The 20,263-nt window shown below is 38.4% G+C and overlaps 2 protein-coding genes across 3 annotated transcripts in view; one reads left to right on the plus strand and one right to left on the minus strand.

Moving 5' to 3' along the window:
- Positions 1-82: 82 nt before the first annotated feature.
- Positions 83-20,263, minus strand: part of METTL9 (methyltransferase like 9) — a 23,620-nt gene continuing 3,439 nt past the window's right edge. Inside the window, exons 2-6 of the mRNA XM_026082981.1 lie at positions 20,162-20,215; positions 16,174-16,364; positions 13,682-13,891; positions 12,387-12,571; positions 83-810 (exon numbers count right to left, since the gene is read on the minus strand). Of these exons, the coding sequence (XP_025938766.1) occupies positions 605-810; positions 12,387-12,571; positions 13,682-13,891; positions 16,174-16,364; positions 20,162-20,215 (846 nt within the window). The 3' untranslated portion in view covers positions 83-604. The remainder of the gene's footprint in view (positions 811-12,386; positions 12,572-13,681; positions 13,892-16,173; positions 16,365-20,161; positions 20,216-20,263) is intronic.
- Positions 1,567-9,239, plus strand: IGSF6 (immunoglobulin superfamily member 6). 2 transcript variants are annotated; one of them, XM_026083251.1, is made up of 6 exons: positions 1,568-1,716; positions 3,757-4,110; positions 5,014-5,117; positions 6,231-6,287; positions 6,934-7,017; positions 8,790-9,239. In XM_026083251.1, exons 1-6 carry the CDS (start codon positions 1,650-1,652, stop codon positions 8,826-8,828), a joined length of 705 nt encoding a protein of 234 aa, XP_025939036.1. In that variant the 5' UTR covers positions 1,568-1,649; the 3' UTR covers positions 8,829-9,239. The 2 variants fall into 2 exon arrangements, with proteins under 2 accessions (XP_025939037.1, XP_025939036.1); XM_026083252.1 differs by lacking the exon at positions 6,231-6,287 and having other exon boundaries at positions 1,567-1,716.

Below are 20,263 nucleotides of genomic sequence, written 5' to 3' on the forward strand. Positions count from 1 at the left end.
AGCTTTTCTCAACACAAAGAGCAGTTGCTACAGACAAGCGTGGCTATGATTACAAAAATGAACACAAAAGTTAATGCAAAACGTCATCTCAAAAAAAGTTTATTAGCATGATTAAAAACATGTGAAGAATGACAGTAAGAGAGAAAGTAACTTAGCATGGAAGAATATCCATTTCAACAGTTTATAATCCACAAGGTTTGAAATGAATGGACAACTTTATTGCCAGATTTCTCTTGATTTAACAACAATTCACATTGTATCAATTTCCTCATTATTAGGACTATTGCTTTGTTTGGATCTGATTCCTGTTGCAGGTAAGTATAAAAATATCCTCCAATACTGTTGGATTGCAGAATGCATTGTTGGGTTAAGAGCTGGTAAAAAAGAAATTCTCAACGGAAGAGTCTGTTTAAAAAAACAAACAAACTTTTTTTCTAATCATACTACAAAGAAATACATTAGTATTTTGGCCTTTAAAATTCTTACATGATATTTATTTAGCATGGCAATCCCAAAATTCCCTCCCTTTAAGTAACCATAAATCAAACACCTCTTTCAGAGGCTGCTTCTTGGGTTTGATTCTGGAGATTTACTTCATATATGCTTACACTGGCTTGAGGACGAAGACAGCATCATCTAGTACATAGTAGTCATTATACATATCACCTTCACATAGGTATGGCAGTCTGGTGAAAGCCTCTATGGCAAAACCAGCTTTACTGAAAACTTCTGGCAGGCTATTCACCTGTTCTTCCCAAGTGTGCCCTTTGATTTCCAAAACTTCTGAGGGTTTTTCCCACTTGCCACCTACTGAGAAAACAAAACAGTTGTGTTTAAATTATAAAGAAAGCTTTATTGGGTATTGCATTTTCTTACAGAAAGCATACTACGCAGATTATATTCCATTCCACTCCAACTTTGAGTTTGACAGGTCATTTGTAGAGATGTTGTAAGATCAGTTCAAGGGTTTTTCTAGAGTTCAGAAGAGGCTCCTTCTCAAGGTTAACTTTTGTTATATTTTTCACTAGCAGCTCCAAGACTGGCTGAAAAGTAACTTCCAATAGCGAGGCTGGCGTTTAGCAGACATGGACAGAGAGACTATTTAATCAAGATCTTTGCCAACATTATAAAATTCTTTCTTTCTTTCTTTATGCTTACTGTCTTGCCAGAGACTGCTTCAGGTAATTACAATGAACAGAGCTAGCAAGCTGAAAATCATGATTTGTTGTGACGCTTTCATCAGCAGACCATCCCATTAGTTAGACAAGGGACAGCTACAGAATCTTTGTTCCTTCAAGGGGCACTTACTAGCTGATATGGTAAAGATAGCGTAGGCCCCTTCAAAGCTGAACTCTTGTATGACATTGGAAAACATGTTGTCATTTATGTCCAATGAAATAATCTGAAGGAGTAGAGCTACAATTCGCAGAAGTTCAAAGTTAAAAACAACCCTTCACTCACTGTCATCCACAAATAAGAGAACTGTTTTCTGGTTTGGTCTGCACCTTTAACAAGTTTGCAAAATGCAATAGGAAACACCCTCTTAAACAGGAAGTTCTAAATCTCATGATTCAGAGCATTCTGCAACTCCAGAGATTTCTTAAGTTCCTCTTCCTTTGAGCAGAATCATTTCCAGATAGATACAAAAAATGGCATCGTTCAACAAATTCAAGCAAGTGCTAATGCTGGCATTCAACTGGATTCTATACTCTGTTGGTAAGACTTTTTTTTTAAGCCTTCTGTATTATCCCTGCATACTACAAGTTAAACAGGATTTAAAATGTGGTGGCTACAGTTTGCCACATAGCTATAAAGTAAGAACAGTAAGAAGCTTTTCTTTAATAAGTTCTGCTGTCTTCATACAACTTCCAAATCAAATGACTGTTAGTGAATGCTTTTTCTTCCAAAAGTCTGAAATGCTCCTGTAATCTACGATTTTGGGGTCAAATCCTACTGCACTCTCTCACACAGAACGCTCCAGCAGCAGAACGGTCTCAGTGTAGCTGCGCTTGTTTGGGAGGAGGGTTTGGGAAGTCCAGCGGGTGTATCAGATGGTATCTACATGAACTGGAGCCATGAAGTTCGCTCTGTAAGGCCATCCAGAGCCGTAGAGTAAGGGGGCAAGGAGAAGGAGATCAACTAGTCTGCAGGTGTACAAGCTACTGCTTCTCATCACAGAAGGTGCGAGTACCCTGACAACATACTGCTACAGGCTTGGGATTGCAGTAGCAGCTATGGAACGGCTCTGATGCTGATCTGGCACAGAAATAAAATTTCATTTTATTCCTGTAGAAGTCACATACACTGAATCTGCTTGGATTTGGTCCACAAAACATTCAGTGAGAAAAGCAATGAAGGGAAAATGCTATTTGTCCACAGCGGACAGGCTTACAAACCGTCTATCAGCAGTAGAGTAGGATAGACTTCCATTTATTTTTCTGATAATTTGTTATTTTCTGGGAAGTACAAAAAGATGCTGTTAAACTGCTACCTTCTTTTTCATTGCATAATTTTGATTCCATTGTTTCAACAACTTAGCAATTTACTTGAACAGAATTAAATAAGCTAAAAAACAATATTAAAATTATGGATTTCAATAAGGACATCAGAAAAAAGTCCCCCAGAACAGTCCCATTAAAACAGAAGCTTGCAAGTTACACAACATTTCAGTTCCTTAATTAGGATTATCTTCCTGATTAACCTGTTTTCTCTACACACATTTTTAAATGTCAGACCTAACAAGCAATATTGTTATCCTTAGAAACCCAGAGTCAATAAGTATGATGAAATGGAAGCATGTCTGGGAATTATTATGAATGCCAATGTTATGAAATTGCTAAATGATAAATGTCTCCGTGTATGTCAGAACCACCGCCTGCCATCAGGCTGTTTCACTTCACTTCCAGATCAGAAACAGTGGAGGAGAGAGAAACCCTTTGTAATTAACATTCAAGTAAAAGCACCTTAAGATGACAGATCAGTTGGAGATTGGAGAACTTCTCTGCAGAGCATCAGGCCTAACGCAGCTGAGTCCTCTCAGAAACTCAAGACACACAAAGGTTGAAAAGAGGAAAATGTGCATATAAAGAAGTCAGAATCCTGTTTAATCATAGAATGACCTAAGAAAGGAAGCTGTAAGAAAGTCATTTCTCAGAGCAGCTGTGCGTAGAAGGGGAATCATGGAGTGCTTAGAGTCCTTGGCCAGGGTGGCTCATGAAACAACTGCAAGTGCTTCCTACATGGTCTTTTGAACTACTAATCTTTATGGCATTTTCAATATAAGATTGTGACAAGGGTACACAGCAAGTTTTGCTTGTTCTGATGGTAGATAATAGTTTGACAAACCAAAAAGTCTGAAGACTGAGAAAAAAAAAAACAAACAAAAAACCCCCACTCAAGACTAAAGGATCTGAGGCAGGGAACTATACAAACTATTCTTTTGCTCTTCTCCAAGGTCAAAGGAGTCATCTACATTATTTTAGATATATGAATCTTCTGTATTATTTTTCTGCAGTAGGTAGCTAAGCACATTACCACATATATAAAACTGTTAAATGGACAAATAGGCAAGCTGTAGGAACAATTTAAGAGGAAAGGCTGCTAGAAATAACTTGAGAAATTCCAAGCTTGAAACAAGGTTGTTTTCTGCCTTCCTCCTGCCTTTTCCAGCATGAACCCTAAGTGGCTTATTCTCTTTTTAGATTGTGCCTTGCTTTTTAACTCTCCCTCACATCAAAAATTGTTTATTCTCAACAGGTGATGCTGATAGATGCCAAGTCACTGTAACACAACCCGGGTTTAAGGAAGCTGGGGACTCCACACACACTGTGATCCTAACATGCGCTTTCTCTGCTCTTGGATGTTCCCAGTTCAAGCCTCAAGCCCTATGGTTTCGCTTTTTTACTAACAAACATGAAGATTTGTGTACCCCGGAATGCACAAATGTTCAGAAGTTCAAAGTACACATATCGTCAGAAAATAATATTTCACTTCAGATCAGCAATCTGACTGTAAATGACAGTGCTGTTTATTTCTGTGGAATAGCATTTTCAGATTCAAGTTCACCCCATTCCAAGCAAATGGGTGGTGGAACCGTGTTAGTGAAAACAGGTCAGTTGATTGTTCCTTCTTAAAGGAATCTTAAAGGCATCTTAAAGAAATACGTTTGCTTTCCTAAATACTCTTTTTACTTGCTCTTTCACGAATGGCATTTAAGATTGGAATAACAACAAAAGTGTTAGGAGTAGCATGTTTTTATTAAAACATTAATTGAAAAACTACAGAGGGATTCCATTAAAAAAAAACTAACTGGTTTGCTGATTAAACTGTTCTATAATATGACACAAACAACTTCAGAATTTTTCTGCAAGAGAAGTTTTGTACTCTGTATTAGCTAACCATACTCCACATCCTCCTATACGAAGGCTAGAAGGGCTGTCAGAAAGGAAGTATCAACAGAAAAGTGAGAAGTAGAGAACTGACATTTAAAGGAAATATGTCCAACAGAGTACAGGGGCTCAGAACAGCAGGTTCACTTGCCATCTTGAGCAAAAAGTTTGTTCTGTACTTCCATCTCGTTTGCCATCCAGTTACAAGAGTAGTAAGGCTTCACTAACTACATTTCAGTATCACGTACCTAAGAAAAAAAATGTAACTGGACTATTATTTCCCTACATTTGTTCCTTCCCCTAACTGTATTCCTAAACAAAAGCCTATAAGCTTTATTCAGATAGTCCTTCATTAGAGCAGAAAAAGGGATTTTATTCTCTGCCTACCTCTCAAGAAAGGTTTCCATAATCAAAAATAACAAGTCTCCATTGCCCTTGCAAATGTCCAGGGAAACAAGAGAGAAGTGATCTCACTAAGGAATTTGGACTGAAAATGAACTAGAAAAATATAGATGGGCATGAAGATTTTTAGTTCATTAAAGGAAGGGGGCTGGAATGTAAAGCCTTAAGAAAATTACATGCGTCAGAAGAATGTGCATTATTCTAACACTTATTTTCAAAAAAGGGGCAGAGAAGCACAGTACTGAAATGCTCACTTTCATGATCATCACCTCATCCTTACTGTTTCTATACAGCATCGTGGTATTCACAATCTTTATACTTGACAAGGTAGGTTTAAACTGATTTTTCTGATTTCATTCTCTTTCCTCTCTCTCTCTTTTAAAAAGAGTTTTAACATTTTGATAAGGAGAATAAAAAAAAGTTCTAGATTTCTTAGCTTTTACAGTTAAGTTTTAAAGAGGTGGTGGTTTGAAGATCACACACACTGTATACATTTGCAAAGTCTAGTGCATAGCACACACCACTACTTTTAATATCAACCACATTTTCTTATTTAAATGAAGTCTACAAAATAAAAGGTATTGTAAAATTAAAGTTATCTTGAGAGTATTATTCAGCAGGTTGGAGACTGAGACTACCAAGGCATGCTTAAAAGCAAAACTAGAAGTTACCATTGTAAGTCATCAGTCCTCTGGATTAGGTTCCATTAGCAGTAAAATAACTTAAAACTTAATGTCAAAATATTTGCAAGGTGCAGTAAGTTATTGCAAACTGACTTTTCTTATATAACGAAATTCTATTCAACCAGAGACTGGGAAAAAGTTTTTCCTATAGAAAGCACACATATTAGAAGGTACCTGGTTAAAAGTTACATTAAATATTTAAGGTGTAGTTTTTTCTAGAAAAACAGTATTGAGTTAAAAACAAACACCCAAAACTGCAATTGGAAATCTGTAAATAATAAGACTTAATAAAGAGACTCCACAGTCATAAGTGGTATAATGTGGTAAATGGTTCTTTGCTGTAGCAGTGATGGTTTAAGGACATGGCAGAATAGTGTGAGGGTTTTTTTGGGTGTTTGTTTTCTTTTAATTAGACAAACTAGTATGGTGGGAAAACTTAAATCAAGCCTTTCTTCAGAAAAAAATGATATCAATTACACAATTGGTTTATTCTGACATTTGGGTAGTGCTTCAGGGAGGTCCCACTGTACTCAAAGCAAAAATACTTGCACCATTTACTACTAGAAGATGACAGACAACCTTATATGCTTGAAATAGTCTCTGATTTTTCTAATGGTATCAGCTGATCTAATGAAAGATAGAACTTTTATCTACAAATCTTTCTGCCCTAACAGTGCACGGCTTATAACTATGCTACTACTTTAGCAGCTGGCATCTCGTCTTATGTTTTCATTTTTTTTCCTTCCTCCTCCTCCAGTTAAAACCAAAACTGCTAAAGAAAAGCAGCAAAGAGGACCAGGAAACAGAGAAATGTGTATGTTATCGCTTTGTTTCCTTTATCTATAATTCAAACTTTTTTTTTTTTTTTTTAAAGAAAAAAGTAGGGGATGCTAATTTTGTGAATAACTGATGATTCAGTTAGAAGGGCTATTACAGCTGTTAAGGCCTTACTTAGGATTTGTACAAAACTATTGATTTTACATTTAAAGTTTCCATTCCTTTTAACTAACTGGATACAGGGTAAAGTCAAATCTATTTAAAGGCCATCTCTAATGTATGGGTTCCTGCAGGTTATATTTTTAATTAAATTTTGTTTTAACTTCTGTTGAAAATGAGAGGTTTTGCTATAAAATTATTATTTTTTGTTTAAATGGTTCATTTAGGCAAGTGCTACTGTATTTAAAGCAAGTCTATTTATAACCTCTACTGCAATGCTTCTTTGAATAAAAGGAAAAAGCCAGACAATCTAAATATCTATTAAAGAAGGTGTATATATAATAAGAGATGAACTATAATGTAATTTAAAGCCCTTTGACTGCCACACTATATTAAGTGTTATTTACTAACATTTCCTGAGACATATACAAGGAAAAAAAAATCTTAATTATGAAAGGCAGAAAAAGGTGCTTCCCCTAACTTCAAATGTAGCACTGATCTAAAATATTTTAAATAATTTGCAGAAAATCAGTAGCGGACGAAAAATTTTTCGAGCAATTGCCCAAGAACTTCAGAAGCAGAGATATGCTGAACACTGCCAACAGCCTGTAAGTAATGCAAAAAAGGAACGGCAGAACTCTGTGCGTGTCTACTAATACTGAAATATATGAGGAAAGAACTGACAAATTTGAAGAGTATCCCATTTCTATCTCCTCTGGAGCTAGAGTGCTCTTTTTCAAAGTTGATAAAGGTCTAAAGAACTATTCTGTGCAATAGTCAATGACCCTAAAGCATTCAAAATCATCAAGAGCAGATCAGGAGAGCTTGCAGGAGTTCCTTTCCAGGGCAGACACATGCCTTCCCAGCAGAGAGAAGCGCACAAGCATTTTCACATGGCCCCACATGTAGAAGTGCAGATTATAACATCCGAACACAGTATCTTTTTGCAGGCAGTCACAGAATGGCGCTACTGTGCAACTGCACACTATTATACACACCCGATGGTCACTTCCTCTCCCCTCCTGCTTACTAGGAGGTCCTGCAGTTCTTCAAGCCCTCGGTCACCGTCGCAGAGCTCAACAGTTGGGACCAGGCTCCCCCTCATCCATTTAACATGCTGGAGACATTAGGCATTTGACTGAGAGCTAAGATCAGATCCAGTCCTGAATCAAGAATGGTTTGCATCTTCTTGAACATCCAATACTTTAAATTCCAGCAGGGCTAGAACTGGGATCTGTATGTTGCCTGGAAATAAAAATTCTCTTTCTTCCAGGTGGACACTAAATTTCATGTCATGAAAGGCCTAAAATACCAGGCCTCAAGCTAGGCATCCTTTTTCAGGGAGAGGAGACAAAAACCACAACCAGGGATAGATTTGTGTCAAAGGAGGTTATAATGCTCTGTGTGTATGTGTATTTCTCTATATATTTATAATCATATATGTATTTATATATATATTTATACACACAGGCATACGTACACACACACACACAAACTGAATCTTCCATGCATTTGTAATTTGCCAAGAAGAGGTTTCAGTAAATTGTTCTGGACCATTTGGTTAAAAGGCATAAAGCTATTAGAGTTTATTCTTGGAAGTATATTACTATTTTAGTTCCTCTTGCTCCCTTAGCCCATGGTAGTTAGATGACAACCATAACAAAACTGTTTCAAAAGCTCTACAACATTCTTACAAGTATTTGCTCCCCCTTTCAACTTACGTAGCCTAAACTGAGCATTCAGCATCACTGGATAAAGCCACACAACTTATTTCATCACTCCAAATTTACGCCAATAAGACTTACGACTACATGACAGTGATTTTGCAGATGCCATATGAGTTAGAGAAGACTACTTAGAAGCCACAAGTATTTGTGAGCAAAGAAAATGGCTTCAAAAAATTGCTTCATTTGAGAAGCAGTACAAATTTTTTCCTATTCTGGGCATTGATCACACCATTACAGAGATGCAATGAGGAAAAAAAGAAACATGCAACACGGTCAGATGCTTCTCCCCTACACATTTTTGCTTTATTTATTCTTATACTGCCCCAAATGATTCCTCTGTAAGAACCTCTTTAAAAACTTCAAATCCCTGCTGACACGACCTGGTCCTTGGTTTGACTGTCATGAACACAGTGAAAATAATGGGTATGTTTTACTGTGCTCCCTAGATATTTGGGGAAGCCAAGGGGAAGAGAAAAAGGTTTAGAATCCTGCAGACGCCACATGGACAACTATCCAGCTAGATAACTAGGGAGCAAAGGAGTCTACTGAAACAGTAAAGGGAGGAAGTTTGCCTCAAAAAGCAAGTTTTGCCTTTTTCCTTTTAATTAAAAAAGTTTGCATCAGTAACTAAACACTTCTACTTTTTTCCACAGGATCATTTGGAAGATGACACTGTTTATCAGAACAGATGAGTATGTGTTATAGTTCAGATTTGCTCACTATTTCTGATGAAACTGAAGAGGCAGATAAAGAACCTTCTTCACAGACTTTGCTTTAAGAAGAGAGGAAAAAAACCTTACTGAATAGTGCTCTTCAAGAGTGTTTTCTAAACAGATCAAAACCAAGCATATTGAACATTACATTATGTCATACATTACTTCTCTTTCCCTCTCTGCAAGAATAAAAACAGTGGAAAAGGACTTCATCTTTCATAAGAGAAATGCTTCAGAATAGTTTTTTTTTAAGTTTAATTTTATGTGCCTTTTCTTTCTATGTGAGTTTACCTGTATTTCTTTTACCTGAATTGAGCATTTGTGAAAGACGTACGACAATTGACAGCAATACAAAATAAACTCATTTTCTAGGTGAAATTCTGTTCTCAATCATGTTAATGTGACAGTTATTGATATAACAGATACTCAGATCAACATTACTGAGGCTTACAGCAGCACAGAGCAAAATATACGTATTCTGTAGACAGGCCATCAGAAAACACAGACACTATAAATGCATGTACTATTATAGTATAGTAATAATATTATAGTTTGGGATGGAAGCTTCATCCTAGCCTATTTAGAAAGAGAAAGTGGTGGTCAAAGTGAGAAGGTTGCTCCTGCAATATTAAAATTCACTTGCTAGGCAGATAACCTCCTTCCAATTCTACCATCCAAAGCCAGGAGTACCTGGAGCACCCGCGTTTGCTTTGTGGGCCTGTGCAAAATAGATATAAGCATGAACACAGAAGTATACTGAAAAGTCACTGAATTGCACTTAGCTAATCTACAAAACCAGCACTTTTACAAGAGATGTGTTGATCTCTGACATTCTTGCCACCGAAGAACAGCTACCTCTTCTATCTTCGTTTAAATAAAGCAAGATGTTGTTTAACATCTGAAATGATATTTATTATGTCAGTGATGTGAGAACTGACAAGCCAGACAAAGCCAGAGGTCCATCTAGCACAATACTGTGTTTCCAGCTCAACTGAGTACCAAATATTTCAGGAAGAAATGCACCTTCATCTTCCTTTCCCTCGGTCAAACAATCACCCAGACATTAGCATGTTCATCAAGGAAAACGTCATAATCCCAGGCTGCCCGTGTTTATTTCTTCTAAAGTACGGTATCTCTAGCATTTTAATTTTAGATAAACTTAAGCCATTCTAGTCATATACTAATAATGTTATCTTAATATCATATCTATATCAGGAAATTCAAAGCATTTTTATATCACATTATGGGGCACCTACTAAAAATATAAAATTAAACTAGTCACATGAATAAAAATTATTATTAAAATATTGTATGATTCATCTGCTTACTTGTCAACTTTAGACATACACAGTAAGTGCATTAATTGTTCTATACATTGAAAAAAAAAACAACAAAAAAACCTAAGTAGCCCCAGAAAGAATTTATGATTAAGCTACTTCTGCCTCTAGGTGTCACTGCAATTCCAGAAACAGCAAGTACAGAAATAAGTATTATCTCCTTCTCCACCTTGCTTTGTTTTCTGAGTGAATTTTATGCCATTCACATAGACAGTTTCCACAATTACCCTCCTATTACATTAAGTGTAATAATGCAAATCTCTCAAGTTGTTTTAATTAAAACTTATTTTTAGTCTCTAGCTCTAGAAACTGATCCATATACTGACCAAACATCTTACCTGCCTCACTGCTTCTCCATTTCTCCATTCCTCCCCCCTTCTCTATAAATTTAAATTCAAAAGCTTTTCTAGGTGGGTCCGGGCTGTTTTTAATTGGATAATACAAGGAATTATCTGAGCTATGAAACAATCTCCTCTAAAAGTCCCAAGTATTCTTTTTCTTAAAGTATATACATGTCAAATACTTTTTAATGCATCACCTTGCAGAACAACTGAATGAAAATATTTAAATTCTAAAATTATTTGTAAATCAGTCTGTAAGACAGTCTGGCAGACCAGCATCTGTTTCTTTAAACTACACTTGAACAGAGCTTAAGAGGGAAACCTCCAGTGGAATGGCAGTATCTTTTGTGTGTGTTAACTTGTGTTGTCTAGAGAAGTTTATATGGGCCAATAATTTGTGATAGAGGTAAACAGACATACTGAATACATTTAAAGTTTCAGTAAATATTTGCTACCTGGAACAACCTCAACTGACAAAGGCTTACTTAAGTTATTCTGTCCTACCTTGCAGGCCACAGAAAAAAACCACAAAACCCACCACCATGCTATTTGAGACTTTAGAAAAAGCAAAGGAAATAAAGCTGTCTAAAACAAAATGATTGATCTGCTACAAGTCACCAGCACGAACAAAAGTATGACTTTGGTTTACAAAATGTCCTACAACAGATACCTATTTTCATTAAGTAGGAATGACATGAAGTTCAACAGCAGAACAATCCCAGTCCCTTGGGATACATAAATTTACCATACTATTCCATGCCCAGTAGACAGTAGGAGATTAATGATGAAGGACATAAACGGACTTGAGTGGTTTCTTCCTTAATTTATCCACCTCCTGTTGAGGCAGGACCTACCACATGGTTACCCAACAATATGCAGAAAAGTAGATTCTGGACACAATAGCAATCGCAAAACAAAAACTTTTTTTTTTCCTCCTCACACAGAAAAGTTACTGTCATTCAAAAGAGCACAAAAATCAATATATTTTGATGAATTTATAATTTCCAGAATGTTAAGCTTATTGGTTCTGTATTTTTTGGACATACATGCCTTTCCATTGACAAGTCTTAAGGCTCAAGGAGAGTAAGAGACTGCGGTGTCCAAACAGTGAGTGATGAACACCAGCCCTCTGGAAGTCAATCCACCTTTAGGGTGACTCAACCTGAGCCCCCAAAGTCATAGGCACCTAAAAAAAGAGTTGCTAGTCTCTCAAAGTTAGTCATGAGCAAAGCGATGAATTTGAAAATCTCCAGGTATTTCTTTAAATGCAACTATGGGAAATAAGAGAATTTTGGCACATAAAATATTTTTTTCTAGTTACTAAGAATAGAAATAATAGTTGATATTTTGTATTAGTAGAGGTCTATATCCTCCTTGGAAAGCTCATGTTGGATAGTGAACATTATCTCCCTATGAATTTTTTTTATTTTTAGGTGCAGTTCATCTGGAGCACTTGAAACAGTGCTCTATTCAGTACTACACAGTTCACATGCTTTTTGCTCAGCAGTCACCAGAGACAACTGGGGTTACCTATACGACAGCAGGAGAGGGCCCTAATCAGAGATCAGTTTTCCCATGTTTCTCCAACACAGTTCAAATGCGCCAATATGTAGAACATGATACATGACTTCAGTATTTGAGTTTTTTTTATTGGTTCCAACAACATATGATGGGGAACTAAGAAAACAGCTTATCTCGTGTGGCCTATTTACCTATGATTTCTTACTTCTGAACACACACCCTACAAGTTTTGTGGTTTTTTTTTTAAATCAAAAATATGAATTAATTGAACATTTAATTCGGGATACTATAGCGTACAACCTTTCTTCATCTAAATATCTATTAACCTGTGTACTTACCATTTTCCACATACGGGTGAAATGGCAAAACTAATGCTAGAATGACTCTGCCTCTAGTTGGCTCCAGTACACTTCTAATATCCTTTAATACAGTCAGTGGTTGATCACAGCGATCGAGCAAATTCAAACAGCTGATAACATCATACTGAAATCCCGTGTTCTGCCATTCATTTATACCAAGCACTCTGAAGAGAAAGAGAGAGAGAGATACGGAGCGTGTTAAACACAAGCTGAGCTCAGAGAGAACAACCAAGGATGAAAATTCCCTATGGATGTGCTGATAGTGCAGGTAAGGTCAGCCACACTAGGCAAGGAGAATAGGCAGACATAGTCTTTCCATTCTTTTGGAAAGAAAATTAACCGACAATGGGCATGGCTATATATTCAGCCACATAAACCTTTCAGTTTGGATGCTCCTTAAAATCATCAAGCAGTAAGGAAGGCAAAAACCAAGATCTCAGGTATAAAAATGTGATGTCCTAGAATAAAACTAAGTACATTTTTCAAGGAACAGCAGAGCTGAAATAACACAGTTAATGGCTTGCTGGATTTTTAACCACTTTGATTTATCTGTGTGCAAAACCAGTTGCTGTTAGATTTCCTCTCAAGGACAGGTGAAGAAAAGAAATCCAGTTCTTTTGTTCTTTGGGCTGAAGTCCAGGGAATGGTGTCCCAAATACTAACCATTACTCAACAAGACTGGATCTGCTGCCTGCAAGAACTTCCAGGCGTTGTGACCAGTGCATGAACAGAGTTCTGAAAGCGCTGAGGTTTCTGTTACTAAATATTGTTTAAACTTAACAGCAGGAGCTAAGCATAACAAGAATAAAAGGTTCTTTACACAGTAGTCTATATGCACTCTTTACCTAGAGATTAGATAAACACAGATTACCCAGGTACCCCTATTACCAGGAATCAGTTTGCTTTCCCTACAGTGCCTGTGTCTTCCTCTTACAATTTTGGACTGTTCATTTATCAGTATCTAAACTTTGTCTTCCCAAATCTCTTGATTAAAGCAATTTATGCAAACTATGAAGGAAGACTTCAAAACAGTTGTTCCCCATTTTGTCGTAACTGGTAACAGGGAACATCAGCATAACATAAGCATTGGTAACAGGTAACATCAGATATGTTCGTTTTCGTGTTTTTGTACAGGTCAGCCCTTTCCATAATCATCAAAGGATAAAGGCATCAACATAATGACTGAAAATACTGAACATTTATAAAATATTACAAATAGATTATTTTGCTGTAATATCTGATATAAAGGATGCAAGAACTATTCAGTACAATACCTGTATTTCTTTTTCTGAAGCTGCCATATCATAGTTTCAGACAATTCAGTGGCATAGATTTCTTCAAAGTGAGGACTCATGACTTTAGTGACCTCTCCATCCCCAGCCCCTAAATCGAGAAGTCTGCGGGATTTCCATTCTGGATTTATTTTAAGCAGTCTTTGAAATTGTTCTGGGGAAAACACAAACATTGAGCCCCTTCCCAGCAGCCTGAAATGTAAAGATGAGAAATGTCCAATTTTTTTTTTTTTTAAATAAACTTTAACAAAAAGGACGATGAAATCATTTAGAGCGTGCTTTGGCAGCAACCAGTCACATAATAGACAAGGTCCCTGCTTAGATAAATTTTAAATCCAGTTCAACTTGCCTTGCACTTGTCAGAGATCAAACACAGCTACATGCAGTTATACTGGTTCAGACTTCAGGAGGAATTTGATTAGGAAGGGAAGAGCTCATGGGGTGCAGCTCAAGAAAATGATCACATTAAAAAAAAAAAAGAGAGAGAGAGAGAAAGAGAAAAAGGCTGAGCCTATATTCGCAATTGCAGGTTTGAATCTCTCCCACCTATCTTTAAAAAAATCAAACAAACAACAACAAAAAACACAGCTGAAATCACAAAATGGCTGCAAAGACAGAAGTAAGCACAAAGAATGAAGGCTATGACGTGCAACTGGAAGGGAAGCCATGGAAGAGATTTAAAGAACCGATGGGGGTAACACTGCTGAAGTGGCAAAAGAGAAAGGATTTTGTAATTATATGTTACAATGGCTTTTGCTGCTGTCTGCAGATTCTGTATTCAACATGAAGAGCTATGGAATAGAAAATAGGCAACTCATTAAGGAATTGGGTAGAGGTGACAGTTGGATTCCTTACGGATTAAGTCAAAAACATACCTGCCTGTAATTGTTTGAAGACTACACAGTGACAGATTTCAGCTGTCGTAGCAGAAATTCAAAAGATGAAAGAGTTAGAACAAGCAGACAAAAAGAGAACCGGTCAGTGATAAATTGAAGGTAGATAAGCACTATTCCTTTAAACTATTGTTAGATAGAAGGTTAAATTTAAGAAAGACAAAACAGAAATCTTTTACGATCAAGAAAAAAAAGTAAACAAATATAAAAAAATCAAAGAATAAAAAAGTGAAAAAGAAGAGGCCCGAGAAAGATTGACTGTACAAAAAAAAATCACTATACAAAGTCATAAAGAAGAAGCTATAGCAGGATATTAAATATAGAAAAATAAATAAAGTACAGCCAATTTAAGCAGAGCCCCCTTGCAGCACACTTATGTCAGTCCACACTGTGTAATTGGCTCATGGCTATTATTCCTAACAGCACTATGAGGTGTTATTCAAAGCACTGGAGAGCCTTTGAGGGGGGAAAAAAGGGGGAGGGGCAGTAGGAAGAAGAGGAGACCAAAGGGACTTTTATATAAAGCTACAAGTAACTAAGAACACCACAGGGAAGCTGATAAAGACATCTGGTTAGAAAATAAGGAGAAAGATTATTTTCCTAGCCTTAGTAGCCAGCTACTGTCCTCAAATCAGACAGTTTGTGGGTGCAGGGAGAAAGGGAAGGCAGGAAAATCAAGTAAACGTAAAAGAAAAGAAAAAAAGTATTCTTCACAGGGTCAAAAGTGATGAGAAGTTAAACATACGCCTGAATGGGGTGAAGGGAGGAAAAAAAGGGTCTTTGACTTTTTTTGAAAAATACTAGAGCATACAGCTAAACTCCTCTGCAGCCAATCACAGAAGAGACTGATGCACTAAGAAAATAATGTTAAATGAACTTCTCTATTCTCGTTTTCCTCATGTTTCAGCAGTCAAACATGCCATATCAGAAGCTACCTGTTCAAGTATAGCTTACACACAAACTGAGATGGAATTACTTTTTAAAGAGTAAGAGAAAGGGTAGAATTCTGTGCTACATAAGTTTTATTAGATACAACACTCGGCGACTTCTGCACTGTTTAGAAATCTGCCTGGTTTTGCAGGGGGTATCTACACACAAACAGAAAGAGCTGTAGATGCAGTTCAGAACTGACTGGATACAGCCTCCTCCAAGCAGAACAAACACAACGTTAACTCTTAAGGATATGGCAGTAGGTAGAGTAAGAGGTAAAGGAAAAACAAAGAAAACAGGGGAGAGGGATACCTATCTAACACAAATAGAATACTATCTTATTTCAGGGAACACCTGGAAAGGAGTTAATACAAGTAATGGTTATAAAATACAATTAGAGTCCTCTGACCATCTCTTGTTAACTGCTATTACCCCCTCTGCACCCCCCCACCCCAATACTGGAGATGGTGTTCTTTAATTAAGAGGGTTGGGGGGAAGGGCACAATAAGGCATTTCAAATCTGTTGAACTGGCAAAGGGAAACCTGTAAAAATCTAAGAAAAACTGAAAAATCAAGGAGGAGAGCCGAACACTTGAAAAAAATCTAAATCCAAAATGTATTTAGTTTACCTAAGACTGACTTTTCACTTACCCATTGATAGATGTCCTAGACATAAAGAGGCTAAAAATTGAGGACACAAAAGAGTGATAGAGCTGGATAAAGAGCCAGCCTGATTTCTCAATGCTGTTGTTTAAGAAGATCTGTGTTCCTTGGTCAAGGTAACTCTGGACAAAAATAGGCTGAAGGGATTCGGACAACTGTTCCGTGTTGCAGACATACCACTAGAGAAAGAGATAAAGGAACATTAGAAGTTCAGCAATACAAAAAACAGAAGTAGTTAAAAAAAATTAAACCCACAGAAGGCTATTATCAAGCTGTTCTATAAAATCAATATTCAATTTTTCCTAAAGATTTTTAAACAAACTTCAAGATCAATTTAAATCAGACTTGAGCTGTAATCAAACAACGGCAGATTACTAAGAAATAATGCTTTTAATTTTCCTCTTAACCATTACCCTGTACTTTGAAGAATTTTACAGAGCAGCTTTCCTAGAAAGCAAACACAGGTCCACTGTGGAACAGCACCACTCTGGTAAAATAGCACGAAGCAGGTAACATTGTTTTCAATCTTCCAACTCGCTCTTGACTTTTCCCTAGGCATCCTCTGAAAAGAAACCAGGAAGTGCATTTGCGGTATTTTTCCAGGAAAGGAGATAAGGAAGCCAATCAACACGTTAAGCAACTGCTTGTCTGTCTTGCATCGTTGATGGACAGCGCTTCCTTGCTTCCTCGCACCAACAAGCAGGTTCTCGAGTCTTTCGAAACAATTGCCTCCCTTTAGTAGAGCTGATGTGAGGAAGCTGCAGAAACAAGCAGGCGCCCACATCATCCGAGAAGTCACCAGTACCAGCTGGAAGGCAGCACTATACTTTTATATGGGTAGACAAGTTAAAATGGCCTAGTGGCTCCTTTTACCTTGTGTTACCTGATTACTACTCCAATACAAACTACAAACTAGCTCTGATACCCAAGTTATTATTCAGCTACTTCTGAAGAAAAAGGGGGCTCCTTTTTCCTATCAAATCTAGCTGGAAAAGTAATAAACCAAACTACATCCTAATGTTTTGTTATTTGTGTGTAAGCCATAGCTAGACTCCTCTAACACCTACTGTGTAATTACACCACTTTAAATTCAAGAAATTGTGCAAAACAAGACAGACCTGTAGGAATACTGAGATGTTAGAATGCCAGTGCTGACTCTAAACGTTCAAAAGGCTGCTCACTGCTAGCTTGTAACGCCAAACTTAGCCCCCCTGCCCTCAACAGGTAGATGCTACAGCAACCGTTTAATCGCATTTTTAATGAAGAATGTCACTATTCTTTTTCGAGTGTCTCCTACTTTCATGTAGAGTTACTGACAGCTCTCCTTGTAGAGTCTCTAATGCCATTGTGTTTGTTTTCTAACATTCTAGTGCAGATTTAAATCTCTCTCCAAAGAGAATTATTGCCTATAGCCAAAACCCTCTTCTGCTATCTTCCCCTCGCATCTCGCAAGGACCTTCTCTAAGCTGGCTTTAAAGAGAAGTGGAGGTTTTTAATAGAATCTTATAAAAATGCATGTAGAAGGAGAGCAAGAGGTCAGTGGGATAACTGCCCAATATTAAAAAAAAAAAAAAATTCACTAAAATTGTGTCTATAGCCATACTATGCAAGACATGCTCACACCCTGGCCCCTTCGCATTCGTCGTTTCTTGTTGGGAGAGGAAGTCACTTAATGCTTGTTTACACAGTGTTCAGCGCAATGGGACTCCCAGTCACTACAGTAATACAAATAACAACGGTACGGGATTCTTATTCCCGTATCCTGCTGCTTCACAGTAACAGTGTTACCGTGCCAGCGACACAGTGCCAGCAAGCAGAGGGGACTAGACAGCCGAAACAAGATCATTGTGCCAGATTCATAAACAGGGGCTCCATCAAACAGACCCGAAGTAACAAGGTATTTCAACACCCTTCAGCGGAGGAAGCAATTATATGCCTACATAGGTCTATTTTGAAAACTTGCATGTTGCCTGCAGAATCAGGCTCTCAGCGGTGCTTTCAACAGCATTTACAGGTAGCAAGAGTGGATGATCCATTCCTCTAAAAACTAGGCTTTGAGCAAGTCTGTATCACACGATGCAGCATGCACAAGGATCCCCACGACTGCCCATTTACCAGCTTGGGTCCTCTCTCGCTGCAGCACAGCGCGAGTAAATCAGCACAGAGCAGCGATTCCCAACAGGAATCCTCAGCAAGCCGTGAAAAAGCACGAAAGCAGTAGCCTGTGTATTTTGTCCACCCTTCTCTAGAAACCAATTTCAAGAGCCTGGCAGAAGTGAACAACCCCAGGGAGCTGAGCAGCAGGCTGGGATAGGGGTCAGGTTCACAGCTTCTCATGAGGCTGCTGCCTAGCTGCACTGGACAGGCTTGGAGTGGCTCAGATCCACCTTGCATTGCCATTTTCAATCCAGAAGAAGGTGTATGAAGTATCAAAAGTTTGGGAATCACAGGCTTTGGTCCGTAAGTAACATGACTACATATGTGCTGTTCCTCAGCTTATTCACAAGCCTTAGTTTTATAAACGAATCCTATCATCTGTAGTTCAGGATCTAACCATGGAAACCAACAGTCCTACAGCTTTTATCTTGAAGATTTCCAAATACTGACATAAGCATGGGCAGAGTGATGATGGTGACAACTTTGAGAAGAAAAGTATATTTCCAGAAATCAGGTATTGTTCCTAGCCCGCCTCCTTCTTCTTCATAGTTAAGCTTGCCCTGCATGAGGTTATCAGTTAAAACATTTATAACTACCTATATAATGCTAGTGAATATTAGAAATGACAGCAAACTATAAGGAGAAAAAGTCCAGGACAAAAACAATCTAAATTTCAAATAACAAAAGTAGGGAAGAAAAGCATCATTCTGGAAATATTTCCTCAAAACAGAAATTCCTTTTGTTTTTCTCCTTGTCCAACATGCAAGGAGCCCTTTTCAGGCCACTAGTCTCACAATATCAATCTGCATCAATCTGGCATAGCAAAATAGTAGAAATACTACAGCGTATCAAAGAAATCTGAAGAGAAAATTGTGAAGACCTTTGCTATAGTAAAAATTATTATTCGCAACTCTTACCTAATATTAACGAAAGGAAGAAAATACCATTTCAGCTGACTTATGTAAAACTAAGGAAGTTGGTAAAACTTCAGAGAATGAAAGTACCTGGGGCTCAACATGCAACCCTTACTTATAAGAGTAACCCCCAAACTCAGTAACCATAGACCTTTAAGAACTAAACAATCAATACTCGAAGTTTAAAATCAGAATCCTGTAGGTTAGAGACGGAGACTGTTCATTGCAGACCATCTACCTGTGAACGAAATCATCATCTCTGTGGCACATTTTCTTATCTCCTTGTCTTTCTAGTACAGTTTTTAACAACAACAGAAAAGAATTGTACATTTTCTATGTTCACAGGAAGAAAGTTCTTGCTGTAAAGCTACATTCTGCTTCTGTCATCCCCTTTATGTACCGAACGATGCAAGCAGCAGTAACAGGTTCGCTCAGCAGCAAGATTCCAGGTGTTAGCACCCACCCCGAGCACTAACAAAGCCAAAACAGTGATGTACCAGCTCGCGGAATCACAGTGTACAATTATGCTCTTCCCTTTGTGCAGCATTCCTCAAGTACTGATGCTACGTCTTCTTCATTAGCCGCGTTATCCGTATTTTACTTGGAATAAGTCAGCACCTTCCTGCCGCACCGTAACAGTTTTTGGGAGCCGCTCTGAACCGCCGCCAGGTTTTCAGCAGCACCGGGGCACCGCGCAGCCAGGCCCGACCCTGCCCCAGCGCTGCCCCAGCACCGCGCTCGCCGTTTACCGCCGCCCGGTCACGCCGAAACGCTCGTTCCCAGCTCGCCGCCCGCTGCCCCTCGAGGCCTCCGCCAGCCTGCGGCGCGCCGGGTCGGTTCGCTCCGCTCCGGACGCGCCGGTGTTGCCCCCCTCCCCCGCGCTTCCGCCGGTGGCGGCTACTCACGCGGCTCCCGGGGGCAGAAACCGGCCGGGCGCCGCCGCCGCTCTCGCAGGGCCGCTCCCGACACGCAGCCCCAAGCGCTGCTGCTGCTCCCGCCCCGCCGCC

This window comes from Apteryx rowi, unplaced genomic scaffold (assembly GCF_003343035.1).
Source record: "Apteryx rowi isolate R43461 unplaced genomic scaffold, aptRow1 scaffold_6, whole genome shotgun sequence".
Classification (NCBI taxonomy): domain Eukaryota; kingdom Metazoa; phylum Chordata; class Aves; order Apterygiformes; family Apterygidae; genus Apteryx; species Apteryx rowi.